The sequence below is a fragment of the Seriola dumerili genome, unplaced genomic scaffold, assembly GCF_002260705.1.
Source record: "Seriola dumerili isolate Sdu_G_001 unplaced genomic scaffold, Sdu_1.0 BDQW01000331.1, whole genome shotgun sequence".
NCBI classification, from domain to species: Eukaryota; Metazoa; Chordata; class Actinopteri; order Carangiformes; family Carangidae; genus Seriola; species Seriola dumerili.
In genome coordinates this window covers 7,865,831-7,887,744 of record NW_019174586.1, presented here as the reverse complement: position 1 = coordinate 7,887,744, position 21,914 = coordinate 7,865,831, and the positions used below count along the sequence as shown (strand labels likewise).

The following is a 21,914-nucleotide window of genomic DNA, read 5'->3' as shown; positions in this document are numbered from 1 at the left end:
CGAACAAGAGAACAAAATCAAACAACACAGTTTCTATTGAGGCCATGCAATCACATCAGATAGGCTGGATAGGCAGTATCTGCGTGTTATTGGGAGTATTATCTTTGTGCTACTTTAATTCTGCATCACAAAAGATGTCTTTCATGTGAGAGACATCAGGGGATGCAGCGAAGGCCGGACAGAGCACTAAAAGCTAGGGAATGACATGATGATTAGAATGGAGGGGGATGTTTATCAGAAGCACTCTCTCACAAAGAGATGGCTAGAATGAACAGAGAGAAAAAACATCCTCTTCAGGGTTTTAGGACAGTGAACCTTAAGTTGTGGAGCCATGCTGCCCTCTGCTGGGAGGTAAAGAAAATCATATGTCCCCTGGTTTGGGTGATCTGATTTGGCAATGATTGCCCTCTGTCCGACTTAATGTAAAATTATAAATTAAGCGTGTCACATCTAAGTAAGAACATTGTATTACGTAATGGTTTGAATATCTTACCACGGGTAATCTAATTCAAACTGATTGTGTTTCATTTGTCGGTGAAGCATGGGCAGGAATCCCATCCAGGGGCACCGTGACCTAAATTCCTCCAACTACATTTCCTCCAGTAAATACCCTCAGAGCTAAAAAACCATTAACATCCTTTTTGTGGAACAGGGAGGAAAAAATGCAGCTGAAACTTTTACAACTGGCAGGTTTTTCACCCAAGGAAACCGGCAGGTTTTTTAATTAATCTTTGAACCCTGCTAATTTATCTGCTTAATTGGCATTCAATAAACGAAGTAAAATGTGGCAGGGTGAGTATGTTGTAGGAGGGGTAGGAGTATTGGGCCTGCGGGACGCTTGTCGGGGGGCAAACTGGAGGAATGAGCCCTCCATGTTTAGTCTCCAAAATGATTAATGCTCTTTTATTAATTATACCCTCACAGGCTTCATAAAAAAGAGTCCCAGAATATCTTCCAACTATGCTGCCAGTGTAACTGAAATGATGAGATCTGAGCTTGTATCACTGACAGTGGAATTTGCAAGAAATATGTTCTTGATCATATTGTCCATGTCAGACTGGCAAACTCTGTTATGAATTTTCCAATGCGAATCAGTCTCCACTTCTTTTGCTGATGCCAAAAATAATTTCATTCTGCAACAACTGGAAAATCAAGCATCATGGACAGGAGTTTGAGGAACACCGTCTATCCCAGTGGACTGCTGTACTGCATATGTATACATGGTGCAGTCCTCCAGGAGTAAAGCAATGACACATTGTGTTCACACTATTGGCTCTGTACTCCAGTACAATGGATTAAAAATGAAACAATGGCTGAGGTTAATGAGCTGACTTCCAGCTTTAAAAGGTGTTTGACGGTGTCCATATCCCTAGTGGTTGAGCAGACTTTTAACACAGTATACAAGCCAAACAGTGTAACGTTCTTGAATGGCCAAGTCAGCCACCTCAATCCAACCAAGCAGGTGTTTCAGTCACTAAAAACCAGCTCTAAAAACAAGCAATAAGTGAAGAAGGCTGCATTACAGGCCTGGCGGTGCATCATCAGGGAAGGTACTAAGCATCTGCGGAAGTCTATGGATCACAGATTTCAGGCAGTCAGTTTCTGCAAAGTATTTTCTATCAAATATTGACTAGAGCCCGACCGATATTGGAATTTTGGGGCCAATAACAATATTAGGGAGTAAAAAAAAAAAAGAATCTTTTTTACTCCCTATTATTGTGAAAAAGATATATTTACTCCCTCATATTGTGAAAAAGATATGTAATGAAAGCAGGATATTTTACAGTTTAACAATAAACTTTATTGTCCAAAATGACATCAGTGCACTGAAATGGTATTTCACTAGGAATTAAATAAAATAACTATAAATAAATACAATAAAAAACAATATATATATAATATATATATATATATATATATATATATTATTATATATACACACACACACACACACACACACACACACATTATACATGTATATTTAACTTGAATGAAAATGAAAGATCAAATATACATAAAATGCTGCCTGTATAACTTGACCCGAGTATTTCCACTGCATTATTGCTTATTATTAAAAGCATTCATATCAGCACATATCAGAGAATATATGCGCCGATACGATATATCTGTAACGGGCCAATATCGGCCGACCAATAAATTTGTCTAGCTCTAATATTGAATATGTGGCCTTCATTTAAGCTTCTGATTACACCTATACATTGTATTCATTAAAATTTCAGGGACACTATGAAAGGTGCAACAATTTGTACATGGTTCATTTAATGTTGAAATAAGCATCCCCAAATTAAAAATGGAACGAAGAACTTTGTCTCTCAACTCTCTGAAGCTCACTGAACAATTGCTATGAGGTCAAAGCCACAAAAATATATCACTGTCCTTCTACTTAGGGACTACCATATATATAAAAAATATAAGATTGGCAAAAATTTCAAAGTCCTGTAGCTTGATGTGGCTTCAAATACAGCCCAATACAGAGTGTCACAGGCTTCAAATCAAAGAAAAGAGCAATTAATGGCTACCATCAAATGTGTCTGAAGCTGAAATGGATATGAAGAGTCAATGCTATGGGGAAAAGCAGATCTAAGAAAAGTAGAAGACGTAAAAATGTTTTGCTTTAACTGTGACAAATCAATTATTTTGTCCAATACCCTCAAGTCTGATCCATGAGTGTGTAAGGGCACACACAGTAACTCTCCTGTGGGCTGGTTTTAATGTCCTGGCGCAGGGTGTTAACTGCTGAGGGATCACATAGGTGCTTATTACTAGGGTTGTTCATCCTGACAATGGCACATAGAGAGTCACATAAAACCTCAAACTAGCCACAGCAGCACCACACTACTCTTGACAATGAGAAGACATTCTCTAAAAAAAATGGTAAACAAATGGGCACTGGAATCAAATCAGTCCTAAGTGAGGATGTCATGCTCTTGGAGGTTTTCATGCTGACGGATCTGGGTGATAATGTCATGACTGCTAAAGGCCACATCAACACAGGGGAATTAGGATGCAGCAACTACTGGCACAAATTCACACCAAGGTGGAGATTTTCTGAATGGAGAGGACAATTTCATGTATCTGACCTCACCAAACATCCCACCACAGCTTTCTTATCATGAGCCTTTACAGTTGAATTGAAGATGAAAAGGGATATGCAATGCATCAAGGTGTAGTGTAAAGGTTTTACAGCTAACTGAATGCTGCTGAAATTAGTTCTCATGTTAATGTGTGTACTACTGTGTTCCTGCTACTGCAGCGAGCTGCCTCCTTAGTGAGATGCAAATACTGGACATTTCATCAGAGGATTTAGTGCTGTGCATTTTGAGGAGGGGCTCTGAATTCCAGCTGCGCACATCTTGGTTAATTCAACGACAGGACACAGAGTAAAGACATACACTACACCCTTCTAAAGGCAGTGCTGAAAGTAAATGTTTAGTTCGTGCATTTTAACTTTCCCTGTAGCTTCATGAAAATACTTCCACTCTCAATGGTTCGCTTCAAAAACTGCAGAAAAGAGTTAATTTGGTTTTCTTCCCCAGTGACTGAGTGTTTCTTCCTATATTTGCCCAAAACCCTTTGATGACCTTTCAGTAATGGGCTATGTGCTATTTAGGCTTTGACATACACAGCGCAATGTGTAAACTGCTTTCCAGAGAAAAAATATGTTCACTTTCTCCTAGTCATTAATGCACAGTAGGCGGTCTCACTAATATGGCATGGGTCATCCCTTCATTTGAAGGCAGCTACACATCTAAGGCTGTAGCACCATAAAAACAATCAATAAGGGAATTGGTGTAAAGACAAAGAGAGCAACTCAAATGTACACGTGTATAACACAAAGAGACAGAGAGATGACAAAGACAGTTAGATGCTGAAGAGAAGCAATTAGCATCAAAAGAAACTACCACTGTCATTTCTGTTTTTGGAACATCAAAGCAGAAAAGTTTACAGGCAATGTTTACAGTCTGGTTTACAGTCTAAATACTGGTGGATTCAAAAGTAAATAACCCTGTTCTTTTTGATTTCATTACTGTAATTATACTTCCCAACCCAAAATGTCAAGGCATGTCAAATGTCACACCAGCAAACATGCCGTCTGTGTCATCTGTCACTGAGCAAATTGAAGCCTGGGTTTAATGTCACGCCACTGTGAGCACAAACATAGTAATTGAGAGGTGAACTGAGTGACAGGGATGAGCACCCAGGCAAGAAAACACTGAGCAGTAGCCTGATGAAAACCAGGAGCACTGGTCACATTTCTCTGGTCAAGACCATTGTATGGGAAAAAAGGAAAAGCAGGCAGCATACCACACACACTCAGAAACATTATCCACAATAGTACACACAACCTATGCAATGAAGCCAGAGTAATTCGGTTCCCCACTTCAAAGAGATGGACTGAAAGCTTTTTGTTAGATTTCAATCCTGCAGTACATAAGGCCAAAAATGCATTTCAATGGAGAAAATCACAAGTGTGACAGAGCTTTGACCCAAAAGATGAGTGTGAAGTGAATTTCAAAGTTTGGTGTTCTGACAGTGGCCTACGGAATACATGGGTGGAGCCCTGCATCACAAAAGCTTAATATCTGAATGCATAAGCACTGATGGTTTTCTAATCTATGTCATAGTTAAAAGGGAAATAATCACAAATTTCAAGATTATTTCTATAAATCTACAGATAAAGTTCAGCCCTGTCTCTGATCTGACTGCAGTCACAACTATTAGGGCTTTGTTTACAGCTGAAGATGTTTACAAACTAATACTATTTCATCATGGGTTATTTAGGAGAATGCAAATGTACATCATATCCTGGTTTCTAATGCTTTAACAAATTCTGGTAAAATTTAACTTCATTTAATCTGTAAAACTGAACTGTAAACCATGACATCTCAGTAGACTCATCAGGACAGATTATATTGTGAAACTACAAACAATTTTAAGATATTGAATAAAGGAAGAGAGCTATGAAAACCAGTAATTTCACCATTGTTTTTTACATGCCTGGCAAAGCTTTGCTCACTAAAGAAATCTCATCAGCAGTAAAACAAGGACACATGGAGATCTATGGGTATATATTGATATAAAAATACTTTTCAAACTTTACTTTCTGCCTTGTCAGACTCCTTCACCAACATTCACAAAAGCAGCTCTGTTTCTCTACTTGTGTCCCTCCTTGATTCATAAATCTGTGATTTATGAATCAATTTAAAATCAATTTAATTTTTCAATTTAAAATTTTATAATAGAATGCTCATTATTTATTATTCTGTGGCAGCTGTAATAAAACTGTTGTGGAGTGCTACACATGACCCTGCACAGAGTAAATACCACAAAAGAAATACAAAACTCACCATCATCTTCTCAAAGAGGTCAATGATCTCCTTTTCCGAGAGGTTCATTGAGCGGTCGTCAAAAAGGGGCTGAGGAATGGGCAGTTCAGCCTGAGTAGAGAGGGGATCTGTAGGGTGCTGTATAAGGGGCTTCTCCTTCTTCATTCCCGTTTTCCTGAAACTGGTAATACGATCACGCTGAAAGAAAACAGTGTTTGAGATATTAAAATTTTTTCAGGTACTGCTGATTTTCACTGAAAAAAACTGATCTTTCAAAAAGGGGTAGACTGGTTTAAACTGCCTGTAACTCAAATTTCACACATTAAAGAGTGCCTGTGTCCTGTTATCAGAGCACCCCGCTCACCACAATTTCCAGTGAACAGGATCCTCGATGGCGAGGACAGCTCAAAAAGTGTTTCTAAAAGATCAGCCAAAATCCCTCCAAGTCATGTAAGAGTAACTTCAAACTCAATTTTATATGGATGGAAAGTAATGCTGTTCTGACCTCTGTGGGTTGAAAGGCTCAGGTCTGTTGCAGGGCTAACCACACCCAACATGTACAACTGACCAAACAGGGTGTGAACACAGCATGGACCATCTACTAGATGACAGTGCAAGAATCTTGTCAAGGTCTAGTTACTTCATAAATATAAGATTTATAAACAAGTCTGTAGTCACACAGGTGTGACCATGAGTCTATAATGCTCATTACACACCAGAAAACAAAATTCTTACAACAACAAAAATAGTAGTAGGGTAAAAAGTATGTTAGGTTTATGCTGGTGCTGCAAGAAATAAGGCCAGGTCGTTGCCTAAATAAAATGGTTTGACTCTTTTACGCATGAAGGTGCTTTCATGGCTCTCTTCATTATCACTTGGCCAAAAGGTGGTGGTAGAGGAACAGTCACTGTAAACAGACTGCTGAGATTTTGGAATATTTTGTGGGAATGTATTTAAAATAAAAGGGGTACCTGAAGGAATGAATTTGCCATCACTTGCCGTGTCAATTCATTTTATCCAGTGATTGCTAACATTTTACACTGGGCCTTGGTGGACAAACAGAACATCGCCATCCCAAGCCAAACTACAGTTGTTTATGCAGTAACTGACACAGTACTTTAATTATCTGATTTAAGAGGCTTTTTGATTTTTTCAAATAATTTGTCCTGTATTGTCCTGTAATATATATAAAAAAAAAAAATTAAAAAAAAAAAACACAAAGTGAAAGGTATTTTTTGTGACAATCAAAATAATGTGCTCTAAACAACATAGGAATAAGAATAGACCCAGAAGTACACAATATGTATACTGCATAAAACTTCAAAAATCAGGCCTTTACTTACCATTATAAACCATGGATTACGTGATTTGTGCTTATGTCATTAGAAAAATTTTGGCATACAATAACTTAAGATTGGTGTTATAACTTCAGTGAGACATCAGTTCCCTTGTTATATTCTTCAATTGACACTCAGTGTTGTAAAGTTTAGTGTGAAAGCAGAAAAGTACATGGATGGCATGCAACCAGTCAATGTTAGTCCTTTTTAGTAAAATGGAATGGAGAATACATGCTGGATGAATGAACATAGAAATGAAATGGAAAGACAAACATGATGATGACATACATGATGTCACTACTCTCAGTTTGATGAAATATTACTGGATGGATCAAACATTCTGTAAGCCAAGACAAAACATATTATTCCTGATAGATGCAATTACAAGTTGACATTACAATGTATATCCTAAAATTAATTCAATACTATATAACGCTTTTAAGTGTGAAAGTCAAGCTATTTTTTAACTAAGGGTATTAAAAAAGCTGTAGGCACATCAGCACATCTAATCAGAGGTGCCACAGATAATTGCATATCAAGTGATCTACGAGCTGCTTACAAAAGTCTAGATGCTATGGGCAAAGTTTTGTTTATTATGAAAAATATGCCGCACAGTACCATTAAAAATCATCTTTTATTTACACAGCGCTACCAACAACAAGTGAGACCAATTTAAACTTTTTCTGTTAATGTATGCAAACACAACGGTCACACTGTATAGTAACCTTTAGTTTTTTTTGTTTCTCTATTTTATTTTATATTAATTCAGTTCATTTGCTTTTGGCACATTTGACCCATCCACATATTTCAACAAGTCTCATGCAACCATGACAAAACATGAGTTGATGTAAAACAAAACTAGTCACACCAAAATTAAACCAAGCACCTTACCATATCATCAGCCAATGTTTTTATGTGTATGTTCTGTTGAAGGGAGGGCACAGTGTGAAAAACAACATCCAACAGAAAATGACAACACCCGCAAAGTGCACAGTATGTATCCCATGTGAAGTGCATTCACATGTACGGTGTCCCCTGGATACTGTCTCATTTTCCTCACAGAAGCTAGATTAAGTTTCAAATACCAAATACACTTAGCAGTGACATAAGGGATTTGTGCTAAATGTCTTAGGTCCACAACCAGCATTAGCACACTCTCATTATTAGTTTTTTTTCAATGAGGATATGAGCATATCCCAGATACTGTACATGTGCAGGATGTGACAATACTTGATGTTCCCAATAATAGGGTTTTAATGTATGTAAGCGCAAGTGTGTGTTCAAGAGTTAAGACCCCAAGCACACACACTTTAAGACACATACACAAACATTTTACATTAAATGAAACAAATCATAAAGCACCTCTAACCCCACATCCACAGACATAAAGACAGACATAAGAGCACACCTGTTCATAACACCCACTGAAAAACTGCAATTTAGTACTACTTGGTTAAGGTTTTGTGTATCCTAAATATAATACACTTTATTTTATCTCTGTGATATGTGTTCTAAAGAGCATCTCTTGCAGTGACAGTGGCCCAACCAAATCCTTCTTGTTCCCTGTTATTGTAAACTCCATCCCGAACTTTTCAATATCCGCTCACAAAATGTTACAAATGGCTCGAAATAAAAAAAAAATAATTAAAACCACAACTCTTTACTACAGATGTTTATCTTCATCTCAGACACAATAAGACAAACAAGGCTTGTGGCTCAGCGAGGGACAGCCATTTGAAACACACCTCAAATGGGACGCAGTTGCAACACTGCCATATGCTATGGTGCTAGGCTGTGAAGTACTAATGAGTAGGGAGATGTGGGGTGGTGATGGCCATAAAGCCTGCCTCCAGCCGTGGATTTCTGCACTATTCTAATCAGGAAACTACTGATGCTGGGGCAAGCAAACAGATTGGCTCTAACCTGCACCTCCCTCTGTGCATCTTCATCAGCTGTCGCTCTGGGCAACACTGAGCCGACACTTAAACTGCCATATATATCACTAGTTTTGTCTGCAACAACTGATCAACAGTTGGGTGATAAAGCAATGAACCACAGAAAACAAAGCTTCAGTCTATATGTGTAGGCTGAGTGTTGTCCAAGCTGTTATTTCAAATACAATATGACATCTTCATCAGGTATTGTGCACTGAGCGTTTTGCCTGGGATGTCCAGGTATTTGTATGACCATCATTTGTGGCCTTCAATACAGCTGCTCCACTTCACGCAACATCTGGAAAGCTAAGAACTTGACCTAAGCATCAACTTTTCCCATTTCTATCTCAGAGCGTATGTGTCATTAAGCCCAGCATTCTCTAGCAGTCTAAAACTGCGTGAAACAATAGCTAATTTTCAAATGGAGTACTTAAACATTTTCTAATCAATTTAACAACAATCAAACCACTGTTTGGTTAATTGCCTTGACTTGAGGGCCTTTCCTTGCCCATTATCTTGGCAACATCGCAACAACGCAATTTAACATCTAACAATTAAGCTTGTATGTCCTCTGGGCTTCTCCCGCTTATTAAAGTAAACTTTTTCATCATAATAAATGTTTATTACCAGACACATATTCCTCTAAATAACCTAATCAAATTAGCTCTGGGTCCCTCCTTAATCAAATATGATTATGACTCCATGCAGATCCTTAAAAATGAAAACACAAAGCAATATTCCGCAACTTGAGAGTCAATTTGGGGACACAAAACCATACCAGTACGCATATTTCACACAATAACTAAAATTATTATGACAGAGTACAATTAATGTTAATATTACATTAACTTGTGTAGAGACTTATTCTTGCAATGTTTTTTTTTTAGGTTACGTTTTATTACAAAATACAACCAGGTGGCACATGAAATTAATTTTCAATGAAGATGGACAAAGAACCAACTTTGGTTCATATTGGCTACCATTGCACAGCTTTTAAATAGCAACGCCTGTTATACCCAACCAATTTAACTAGACCATCTGTATGATGTCATTTTAACTCACTCACTGGAACTATCACTATAAAATCAGTAGCCACGATGCCTTTGTAAAATGGGTTTAAAAGGAAATTAGGTTTTACTTTAATTAGTTCTAATAATAACAAGGGATTACTGGGAGCCAGCCATTGTTGGCTGAGGACTGTAATGCAATGCTCTGCTGACAGTTCTTGGCAACTTCATGTAACTATCCTGTGTCCCCGTTTAATCAACTGCTCAGTTCAGCTACAGGATAGTAAGGGTTAGAAACACTCACACCTGTTTATCAGTGTTGCAAATAAAGTCATGTTTCCTGGGGGAAGACAATTCCAAATGCTAACAGAAGAGCTGTGAGAAATTTAGGAAAAATGTACAGATTTTATAATACGCCTATTGCACTGGTATGTACACTTCAGTGGCTCAGCAGTCAAGCTGGGTTTTCATAGTGGAAAATCTGTATTCTCTTAAAATGTTCATTCATTTTCATTACTAGTAAAATGAAGGGCCAAGATGTCTTTACCGAAAATGAAAGTATTGTATCAGATCCATCCATTATTAATTAATTCTCCAGTATAGTGGAGTATAGATGGACAAGCACGTGTCAATATAATAATAATAATAATGTTGACACTTAAACTATATATAGTCTGTTGATTAACAGTGCACTCTGCCTTTACATACATGTGGGTGTCACTGATCTTCATTTCTGTCCTAGCGAGAAACTGTGTTGATGCTTAATGTGCAATGTGAATATGAAACTGATTACACAGGAACTTTGTGGTCTAAGTGAGGAGTGATGACCTAAAAAACAACTAAAAACCTTACATCAGCACAATGGTCTGGATGATTCAGATTGTGACTCCGACATTTACAGATTGCAGAGTGCACTTATGTTCTTTCATTTCTTGTGCAAAATTATTAGTTACTCAAGTATCTCCTATTATTTGTGTGCAATTAGTGAAGGAGTACATTACATGGAGATAAAGCTCACAACATTGTTTTGTCCAAACAGCTGCATGGAAAACCTGGTTAGCCAATTCACCACAGCTTTTAAATATGAATGCACCCTTAAGGGCAGTAACTGTACGAAGCAATAAAAAATGCAGTGACAAATGCACTAATCGCAACACACCTTAAACTCCAAAAACTATATTTTCCAAACCAGATATTTATCTGTCAGCAGAACAAAAAGAAGTGGTGATAAATCACAATACAGCCTACCATAATGGCAAGGAATAATTGTCATTGACAAAATTCACAGCATGGGTTGAATATATTTAAAATGAAAAAATGACCACAAGTGAATGATGGTACATGTACAAAGACTGTAAGAGTGACAGCTGATAGGTGTCTATGCCCATTATGAAATCACAGACCAGAAACACATTTAAGATGCACCATTTAAGACACACCTTTTCTGAATGACTAAATTTGGGGTGTTGCTCCTCAACATTTCAATAGGGTGCACTAGAGCTCCTACTAGATAATGGTGTGGAGCCATGTGTCCAAAGTCCCATTAAATGCATATAACAGATTTGAAAACAGGTTTTAATTATTAAACCTTTTTCTAAAAATATTTGATGTATTACTTCAAGAAGGAAACCAATAACCCGTTTACACTGAAGAACAACTAAGCACCACCAAAATCCTACTGTGCAAGACAAACCTGTAACTGACTGGCCTTTAGGCCATACCAATACTTTCTTCTAGTTACATTTGAGACTCATGTTTGCTAGTCATAGCCATAAACATCAAAATTACATAATTTGTCTTGTGTAATCAGATAGGATGTACAGCATTGCCAATATCATGCTCAATTTTGGGGCATGAAGTTGCATCAGAAAGGAACCACCATACCAGTAACTGAATTAGACATAGTCTAAACAAATTAATTTGTCTAAATTAATCTTGTTACACAGTCTTCTCAATGGCCGTCTTTGTAAACTCAGAGAGGTAGTACACAACATAGCCTAAACCGCTGCAAAAGATTTATGAAAGCATAAGTAACATCTATACTTCTTGATAGAATCTATCCAATTAATCTTTATGCTTGCACTGTGAGTATGCCCTTTTCAAATAGAGCAAAGAAGTAGGGAAAAGAGGCCATAAGACAATCGAAGACCCCATTTACAGCTGGCAATTTCATGTGACTTATATACAAACTCTATCTGGGGAGCATTTATCCATTTAGAATATATTTACTATCAAAACTGACTTCAGTAACCACATAGAAATAAAATTGCTCTCTCCTGGTGTTTTTGAGTTGTCTGAATAAGTTTGCAGAGTAAAAACCACAGGAGATCTTCAATTTTCCAGATTTGTGAGACTTCTGAGATTTTTGTTTTCCTCTTCCTAGGTTTCCTGAGTTTTACTCAGTTGACAAGAGAATCCAGTAAACCTGCTACTAGGAGCAGGACACTGCTCAGTCAGTTAACAACAAAACTGCATGCTAGGGATATACAGTACTAATAAATGATGGACCATTCTTCATTTAAATTAATGTAAATTAACAAATAAAAACATCCTTTTTTCAACCTCTTTTACAGAAAATATATTCATATAAATTGGTTTCAAATATTTACAATAATTCATAATACACTAAATAATACAATAAATAATTTTCCGGAAAACTGATTAACTGATTAAGTAATTAATCTGGCAAAAACGAAAAATACTCTGATACTATCTTCTCAAATGTGAGGATTTGCAATTCGATATATATGGGTTTTGACCAGTGGTTGAACAAGAGTAGCTATTTGAAGATGTCACTCTTGTGACAGGCATTCTTCACTAATTCACTTTTTTAAGATCAACAACACCAAGAGAACATGACCTAACAGACTGACAATGACAGATTTTTTTTCTGAAAAAACACATGAGTAAGGCCACTTTTATCTGAAGTGAGAATAGAGATATCCATATGAAAACGTGTCTGTGAGTTAGTCATCACAAATGTGAGTAAAAGTGAGACTAAAATCCAGAGTGAAGGATTCTGGGAGTTTGTACAGCACAGAGTGACTGTAGGCATTGCCACAAGCGTACACATATGGCAAACTAACACACACAAGGAGACACCAGGAGACACAACTTCTTATCCTGGCATAGAAAAATCTAGCATCTTCTTTGCAAACAGGATTACGAATAATTTAATCAAGCACAGAATATCGGTTGTTCTCTTAAACGAAAAAATTAAGTCCCGACAGATGCAGTCTTCACTGGGCACAATCTTGAATTTGAGATACTCAAAATATCCCAAAATAGTTCCCTAAACAAGTAATTAAATTGCAAAAGGAAAAAGGAAAAAATAAAGAATGCACAGCATTTCTGCAAGAGCTAAAGTGCTTTAAAAGGGCATGAGTCCGTGGTAACCTTATTATTTCAGGAAAGTGTTGGTACTGTTTATACTTTCCTAAAACAGAATCTATTGAAAAGGGAAAGCACACAACAGCCAGTAGAACTAAGATTTGAATGGCCTGACAATGTGACTGCAGACTAGCACAGCACTGCCCTCAGGTTATCACTGTCACATGGAAAGCAAATTACAAGTACTGTACCCTTGAGGGCTTGCATGATATGCAGCTATAAGAAAAGTTGAAGTTTGTAAGAAAGGATGGAAATATAGTCTATTTAGATTTTCTTAAATTCTTTATGATATCACATGTATTTTACAAACTACATGTCATGTGCAAAAGAGATATGGACTCATGACCTTGTTGTTATCTGTAGGCTGTTTGCTGGCTAGTAGCTAATGATACTATGTATAACTAGAATGCTAATCAACTAAATGTTAAAAAAAAAAAAAAAAATCGAATCCCAATGTCTGACAATATGCCATATCTATCATGGTCGTGATTACACCTGTCACATACCTTTCTGATATTCTACAATACCATAGCTATTGCGAGTCTTTTATAACTTTAAAAAACTACAATGACTCATGATATCCCTGTATAATGCCTTTCTCACTAGCGGTGTGTCAGGCAGTGCATCAAGTCAATCAGCCGGTGAATAGTCATTCTGCATTGACCTCCTTTCACAGCATGTCCCACATTACATGAAGAGGTTTATTCGACAAGTAATTTTTTTAAAATTTAAATTTAATGGATCAATTCTCGAATACACTTTTAGTTAGATTTATTCTTTTTGCAACTAATGTCACACTCTGTCTCATATTTGCAACTTGTGTCACTGATTACAAAAGGTGTGAAGACAGCTGTCAAACAACCCACAGTGAAATAAAGCATATCAGTGGCAGTGGAACCTGTTCTCACCAAATTAAGCAAAAGAGAAAGCTCCACCCTCACAATCTTTAAATATAATTAAAGTAAATAAGTAAAAGAGCAGGAAACCCCCTTCAGCATGGCCTTCATCTGACTCTGCAGTAGTTCAGCCAAAACACAGCCTACTACTCATGAATCATCAAAGTATTGTCTCTCTAACTATGAACAACTTCAAATGACTCACGTATTGTTACATGAAGAAGACTTAAATGTATTGATGCTCAAGTTAAGTCTCAGGCTTTGTAATATGTAACTGAAGCAGCCAAATAAATTTCCCATTCTCAAGTGTTTATCCATTGATTTACATGAATAGGGCTCATGTCAGAGAGTGACACTGAGCAGTGAGTCTGTTAGTTTCTTCCACTGTGTGACTAAAGCATTCTTCACCACTTCCTCTTTCCAACTTCCTGAATGCCATTATTAAAACACTCACATGTGGTCCGTTTCCTGCCGTTTTTCACACATCTCATGAACACACAGTTATATTCACCCAATAAGACAATGTAAAAGTGAAAAAAATTCAAAGCTGCACATGAGTAAGAGAAAAAAGGCAGGCCTACATGACATAAAACTTGTTTACATTGACCAAACAGGAGATAGACAATACACAACAGCCTCAAGTATGTAACAAGCTGACAACTTCCAATAACTGCATGCTAACGTGACCTAAAAGGATCCCTCAGGCTTCCCTAAAGCTCATGTATCAAAGTGTCAAACGCTTCAAATGCCAAACCTTCCAACAGCAACAGCACAGTAATCCATTAAATATGATTCACAATATGATACTGTTAAAACTGTCAAAAGCAGGTTAACTACAATGTTGCCATGTTGTACTCTTGATTCAGACATGTATTCCTGATAAATATAAAGTGAATCAATATCTCTTTCGATCTGGCAAAACATTAATTACCTTCTCTGGTTCTTCTCATGTCCATTACAATATATATTGGAACTACAATTTCCAGCCGTCATTCAAGAATTTCAGAATTGATTCAGAGAAAAACTGCCTAATGATGTTATTCTAGGCAACAGGATTCTATATGGGGACTTGGAATATCTTTTAAAAATCCATATGAATAAACTGACAAACAACAAATGATAAATAACTTTATATGACTTAACACACTTTGAAACACTGCATCAGTAGGGTGTGGGGCTCTGTATGCCATTACTCGACTAATCTCCCATGTCCAGGGTCTCATTTTAAATGGCATTGCTTAAGTAGCCTAGTGCTGAACTGTCCATTCATTACTGAAGTCTTAATTACTTTAATGACTGACTAAATGACAAGCATGATTACAATCACTGAGGGCCAGTTTAATTAATAAAGGTCCATTACAATTTGCAAACACTCCCAAATAACAGACAATGATGGGCATGTGCCTATGCGACACATAAGCATGAAAGACCACAAGTTAATTTAACCAGGTCAAGTTTACAGCAAATTACCATGCCATAGTATCAATACTTCATAGCATAAATGTGAGGATCATTTTTTTCCAAATCAAATTAACACCAGCTGCGGTCATGTCTGGGCATGGTAAGGTTAACCTTAGCTAGCTTGTATGCCAATTAGAAACGGCCGTTGGACCAACAACACAACACACACAGCTAAGAAAAGTTCAACAATGGCCAACGTTTTAGTGCTGCTGGGATGGTAGCAGTTACTAACCTCTCAAACTTCTCATGTAGGTCTTTTACAGCGCAAGGCCAACGTTGTGTAGCACTTTTTGTCGGTGATAATGCCCTGTAATATCTTGCGCGTACAGGTTCGCTGGTGTCCTTTTGGTTTGTCATGCTCATTTGCCTCGAAGTCAAAGTATTTCCACACACTTTCACCGTCACCTTCTCACACCGTAGCTCTGAACAGTAGCCAGGAGACGGTTAACGTTAACGATAATTAGCTGCACCTGTCGCTGTACCTGTAGCTAGTAGGTAACGAGCAGCACACTGCACTGAGTTTTTGGGCTAACACTGACACATACACCCTGCAGCCCCCCCCCCCCCCCAATTTCTGTTTCTTCTTCACCATATCCGGTCTTTCTACTACATATTTCCTGCATGTTTAACTTTTGATAGTGTTCATTAAGTCAGATACTTAGTTATATAATATGTGTCCCATTTTTATCCGATTATTAAGTCCTCATTTCTACGTATTGTTACACTTATTCTCGCAACACCACTTCAATTATGCATTAAATCTAAATGTCTTTTGTCTGTGTTCTTGATTTTTCATAAAGAATAAGCATCTCCACTCTTTTTAATTTTAATATTTACACTGTGCAACTAGACCAGTTTCTCCACCCTCATTACCCAGAATACTAGTGTGAGCTAGGACCCACATGAATGTGACCTGTGTGCTTTGCTTAACTTACTACTCTTTTACTTACCATTATAAATCCTTTTGATGCACCAGATACTTAGATACTGATCACCTATAATCCTTTCGTTAGAAAGCAAAAACTGACAAGCACAGCCTGTAATTGGCAAACAAAATATCAGTGCCATGACTGACTGATCACATTACAACGATGAAGTTACCTTCCAAGAAAACTATGAAGATTGGTACCTCTGTTTTGTAGCTACAAATTACAAGTTTGATCAGACATTTATTACTTCAAACAGAGCATTATTGGCTGTTGAATACAAATTAAAATTTTAAAACTTTGCTGAAGTGCTGCTAATGCTTTTGACAAATATATTGTGTGCTTCAGCTCTTTCAAGAGCTCTTCATTTGAAAATAACTGATGTATCACAAATCTCCGCTTTTATATTACTGGTACTTCACTACAACAGATTCTCTAAAACCACAGCAAAGCCATTCAACAATAACATTCCTCTTCACAAGGTATAGATCTGTGGGTCAATAGTTTTGTGATCAGCAAATAAACACTGCATGTCACAAGACTGTCATACGATACTAAATTTTTAGTGCAGATATATATGCCGAACTACATGATGCAAGCCCACTTCACACAATCTATTTGTTCATATTTCATAGTAAAAAGTTTAAATCATTAGCTGTTAGCTTCGAGACAAGGTTTCTTGAGAGGAGGAAATTACTGTAACTGATATTTCGAAATCATGGCTCACGAAAAACCCACAACACTACACTGAATTAAAGCAATTAAATGCCATATACATACAGGCACATAATAAATGACTGTTTTCTGCATTCCGATTTAGGTTAAAAATAAACTAGGTCCTAGTCAAATTTTATTTATTAATATAGCCCAAAATTTCAGTCTGTGACGTGAAGTCACACACTATTCTATGGGCGCACAGGGATTACTTTTCCCTCATGCTGCTCTATATGAGGTCATCTTTTACTCTGGTATGCAGAGGGGTAATATTTCTCCCTTTCTGTCAAACTGGCTCCCCTGAATTCCTTTAAAAGGACCTCATTCCATCAGCCTGTTTTTGTTGGATGTCATGTTGTTACAACTTCAAGGAAAGGACATTATCACAAAGTCTAGCTACAAACCACAGAAAAGTTTTGAATCATTTCTATCGCTGAAGACTGTGGTGTTATTCTAATGTCCTTGGCTGTGCTGAGTATCTACATCCTGGGCACAAAGCCCAAATGGTGTTTCTGTGATGTAATCCTGACCAGTGACTTGTTAAACAAACACACAGCTTTCAGTGTTTCTCCTCTAAATACTGATTTCAGTTTGTTGAGACCAAACTGTACCAGCAGTGTCTGCCACTTTGCTTATGAGCCTTGCAAACGGTAGTTTTTAGTAAAAAGCAGTGACAACCTCTCCTTTAATTATGCTCAAGATAAATATTACCCCATTCTTTTGTGCAGACCACATCAACACAAACTACACAGCATGTCAGGAATGTAATCCTATAGCCCTATATATGGTAAAAACATATATGTTCTGTATTGATAACAGGCTGTTTACAGACTGTACTTGAGTTATGTTTCCATTTGGCTTGGTTTGATTTGACTTTAAGTTGAGGTTTAAACTGACTACTATAAACTACAAGAAAAGCCCAATGTTCAATGCAATAGGCTTAAAATGTAGAGAAGTGAAACTCTCATAAATGCTAATAACTAAACTTGAGGGTCAAATTAACCGCTGTTTGTGGGATTACATGATGTGAGATTTCACAAACTGTTCCTGAAGTAAATGTAAATCTGCAAATGTCAAACTATCAGACAAGACATTTTTGTTAGTGTGAGATGAATAATCTTCTGCTTGACTGTACCAAAAACATGAATTGCATTTTGCATTCCATTTGCCCTTTTGCAGTTTCACTGACTAAACCATGCATATACCTTCATGCTTCGACATTTCAGCTTATTAGCTGCAAACAAACTTCGCACTACACTAAAAATTGGGGCAGCTAAAAAGTGGGGATAAACAAAAGAGGACAGATCATGGCTCCACCCAGGGGTGAATAATGGTTTCCTCCCTCAAAATAAGAGCTGTGTTGAGATTTCTGCAACAGCCACAGTTCATACTTCCTTTGCCTCTGTCTGCTCTGGCTGGAGGTATGAGCAACAGTTTGGCCCTGAATCCACTTCACAGAACCAAAAAGCAGTGATCTTACAGAGACTTCTCAATACTGATTTGCTGAGTGCTGGTGTTATCCAGACACCATTTCAAACAACTTTAAACTTGCTATTCAAGAGTCACAGGGTGTCGTTACAATTTCTCAAGACAACACCTTTTAGTAGCTCTGGGAGTGCACGCTTTTCAGTCCACTCTGGGATTTCCTGTCTGGCATTTGTTATGTGGTCACACTTTCCCTTACCTTAACTTTGCTGTGACCAACCAGTGATTACAAGCTAAAAACTGTTTTCCCATTCTGAAACACAGCAGTGGTGCTCCTGGTGTCTCACTTTTAGGACAATTTGATACCAGAGCAACAAGAAACATCACCTAAGCAAACAACTGAGGTGTTAGTAAAGTCATTAGCAGTCCATTTCATTGTCTGCAATCAGTCTAATTTGGCTCAGTCATTTCCTACAAAAACAGAAACGCTAGCAAATTGCTCCTTTTTGATTTCCTTGTTTGGTAACAGTGGCTGTGATTAAACTTTTGACCAATCCCACCAATAAACAAACAATCATAGTTAAGCCATAATAAAAAGCAACTTTACTTATAACCAATCATATGTTGTGCAGAGGTGATGTCATCCAGAAAGTTCAACAGCAGCCAAGCTTTCCACGCTGACAAACATGAAAAAAAAGAAACCATGATCAACACCAGCCAAGTTTTTTGTCTTTGGTCATGGAAAATTTACTTTCAACCACTGGTCCCTACTGCTTCAGATAGTGTGTAAACAGTTACATGCACGTAACATATTCTTTAATAAAGTTTAGATTTACAGTTTTACATTCCACTCAAGACAGTGAATACAAGACTGTGGCTACAGTTTACCAAATAAGCCTATTACAGATTTGTATGCTCTTGGGAATAAGAGACACTGTTTGGGAGTACTGCAATAGTTGAAGAAATTAGTTACAGTACAGCATTAGCTGTCAAGCACAAGTGATTGTTCCACACACAAATCTTACATAGCACCACCACCACCACCACCACCACAACCACCACCACACCTCCCAAATCTTGTGATGTCATTTCCAAGCAAAGGATGGCATGTAGGAATGACTTTATGGCACTAGAGCGGCAATGATTGAGACTCTGGGTTATAAATAAGCACACTCTTCACTCTATATATGTTATTCCGGTAGGTCAAGCCAATGGAGTTGCTGTAAATGGAATGAATGTTGTTGTAGTTTTCAGTTGTTATCTAATAGACACTGTCCTGTGAATTTCATTTCTTGTGCTGATAATACTCTTCACGCTGACCAAGGATAAGTTTTATCAATAACATACATGTGCACAGTTCATAAAACCACCTCAGACCACACGGACATCAAACTTTGCAATGAGTCATCCAGTAACTGAACTTTGTCTTTGTGTACATATTAAAATACATATTGAAGCCCACTTGTCACAACAACAATGCTCTTTAAAGAACTAGTAGGAGATGTATCGACAGGAAAAATCACATGATGCACTGAGTGCTTTGAAAAGTAAAGCACTCAGTGAAACACTATCTCTTTTTCTCAACTCCAACAGCTATTAGCTGCTCTGTATTAGGATACATTAAATAGTAATAACAACACATCAATAACTATTTCAGCCTCATCCTGCACTAGGCAGAGATGTTCTGTATTGACAACAGGCTGTTTACTAACTGTACTTGAGTTATGTTTCCATTTGGCTTGGTTTGATTTGACTTCACGTAAAGATTTTAACTGACTACTACAAACTATAATAAAAACCCAATGTTCAATGCAATAGGCCTAAAAAAGCAGTTTTTACATGGAGTAAAATGTAGAGAAGTGAAACTCATAAAATTGGAGTAATGCAACTTTCTCATTCTAACTAAAGTTGAGGGTCAAATTAACCGCTGTTTGTGGGATTAAATGATGTGACAGTTCACTGGACAATGCTTCCATGCAACAGCACTGAGCCATTCTGTGTACCTACCAGCTTTTTGTTTTTACCCTCATCCTCATTGGACTTCTTTTTAGAGGGTTTATTTGGGTCCTCCCCACCGCTGGCTTGATCCATTTCAGCTTCAAGTTAGTTCCCCTCCTGAAAGACTGAATGTGACTTCTTCAAAAGTTGGGAAACTCCACCAGCACGATGTTAACAACACTTATGCAGCAAAACATCCAGGTTAGGTCTTTTCAAAATCCATTCCGTTTAAAGATAAAGTATAAATTCAAATTGGCCGGTTCCAAATAGTTCCCGCTGGTATCCAGCAGTTGAAAAGGCTGCTCAAAGAAGAAGAGGTGTGGTAGGATATGGTCTCCGTCCTGATGTCTCCTCAGCTCAGCTGTGAGCGAGTTCAAACCGCGGTGGAAAGCTTTCTGAAAATACCATAACATTATGTCAACAACAATTATTTAGTCCATCATAATGTCTTTGGTGTTAACTTGCACAACTGTTTGCCTTAACACGTGTCTCCCTGTGCAGCAGTGTTAGTATGCAGAGTGCAAACACATTGACACAAGCCAGCATATTGTGAGCGTTAAAACAGATGTAAACAAACACGTCAGATATAGCTATAGACAGCTCCATAAAAAAAATTAAACCAATGTGTCTCCCACTTATAGACAGAGCCCTGTGTTTGGAAACGGGCTAAATTGTTACAGAGAGCAAACTTACGATCGTGTAAGTTAGCAATAACATAGTAGTAACCGACAAAAACCGCTTCATGTCAACCAGGAGGCAATGACAGTTTTCAGTGTGCACTGACAAGGCGGTTATCTGCCCGACAAAACAGTCATTAATCAGAATTAATGAGCAGTTGTTGTAGTAGTGGAAAATCACCGTTGTTCTCTGTGCTTGAATACTTTGCAGTGCTGTGCACTTGGCCAGGCTAGCATTAATAGACGACCGTTACCAGGCGAACATTCTTTATTTTAACAGACACACTATTACACAAGCACATATAATACAAGTCTATAAATTACAAAGTGAACAATAAATAACATGTCAAAGAAAACTCACAAAATCCCATCCAGGGCTTACCTTTGCAACCAAACCTGAATGCCAGGCCCACGATGATTCCGCCCACCAAGTTTCAGATTGGCCTGTGAGATACGTAAGGAGTGGGGACTCCAGCTGCCATTGGTCAGATTATCTGACAGTCATAACTGCGGCGTGGCGTTGAAGGGGAGGAGACTGTTATGACGACGAGGTCAGTCTGATTTCACAGCAAACGGATAGGATTCAGCCAGTTGTAAGAATAGATCTATGACTGAATTATGAAGGGATGACCGCGGAAACAGGGCGGGAATCTGCGGCAACAAAGCACACCCTGTGTGTGTGTGTGTGTGTGTGTGTGTGTGTGTGTGTGTGTGTGTGTGTGTGTGTGTGTGTGTGTAACCCCCCTAAAATGGTACATTTACATTTAAATACTGCAGATTTTGTTTGGATTAAACAAATGA

General features: G+C 37.7%; 1 protein-coding gene across 4 annotated transcripts in view; it reads right to left on the bottom strand.

Annotated features, from left to right (window-relative positions):
* diaph2 (diaphanous related formin 2) overlaps nucleotides 1-21,527 on the bottom strand; it is a 397,964-nt gene extending 376,437 nt beyond the window's left edge. For 3 of the 4 annotated variants that reach the window (XM_022759875.1, XM_022759878.1, XM_022759876.1), the window contains exons 1-4: nucleotides 21,496-21,527; nucleotides 20,446-20,831; nucleotides 7,577-7,609; nucleotides 5,370-5,546 (exon numbers count right to left, since the gene is read on the bottom strand). In XM_022759875.1, the coding sequence (XP_022615596.1) occupies nucleotides 5,370-5,546; nucleotides 7,577-7,609; nucleotides 20,446-20,529 (294 nt within the window). In that variant the 5' untranslated portion in view covers nucleotides 20,530-20,831; nucleotides 21,496-21,527. The remainder of the gene's footprint in view (nucleotides 1-5,369; nucleotides 5,547-7,576; nucleotides 7,610-20,445; nucleotides 20,832-21,495) is intronic. The other variant, XM_022759877.1, reaches the window with a different exon arrangement.
* Nucleotides 21,528-21,914: the final 387 nt, after the last annotated feature.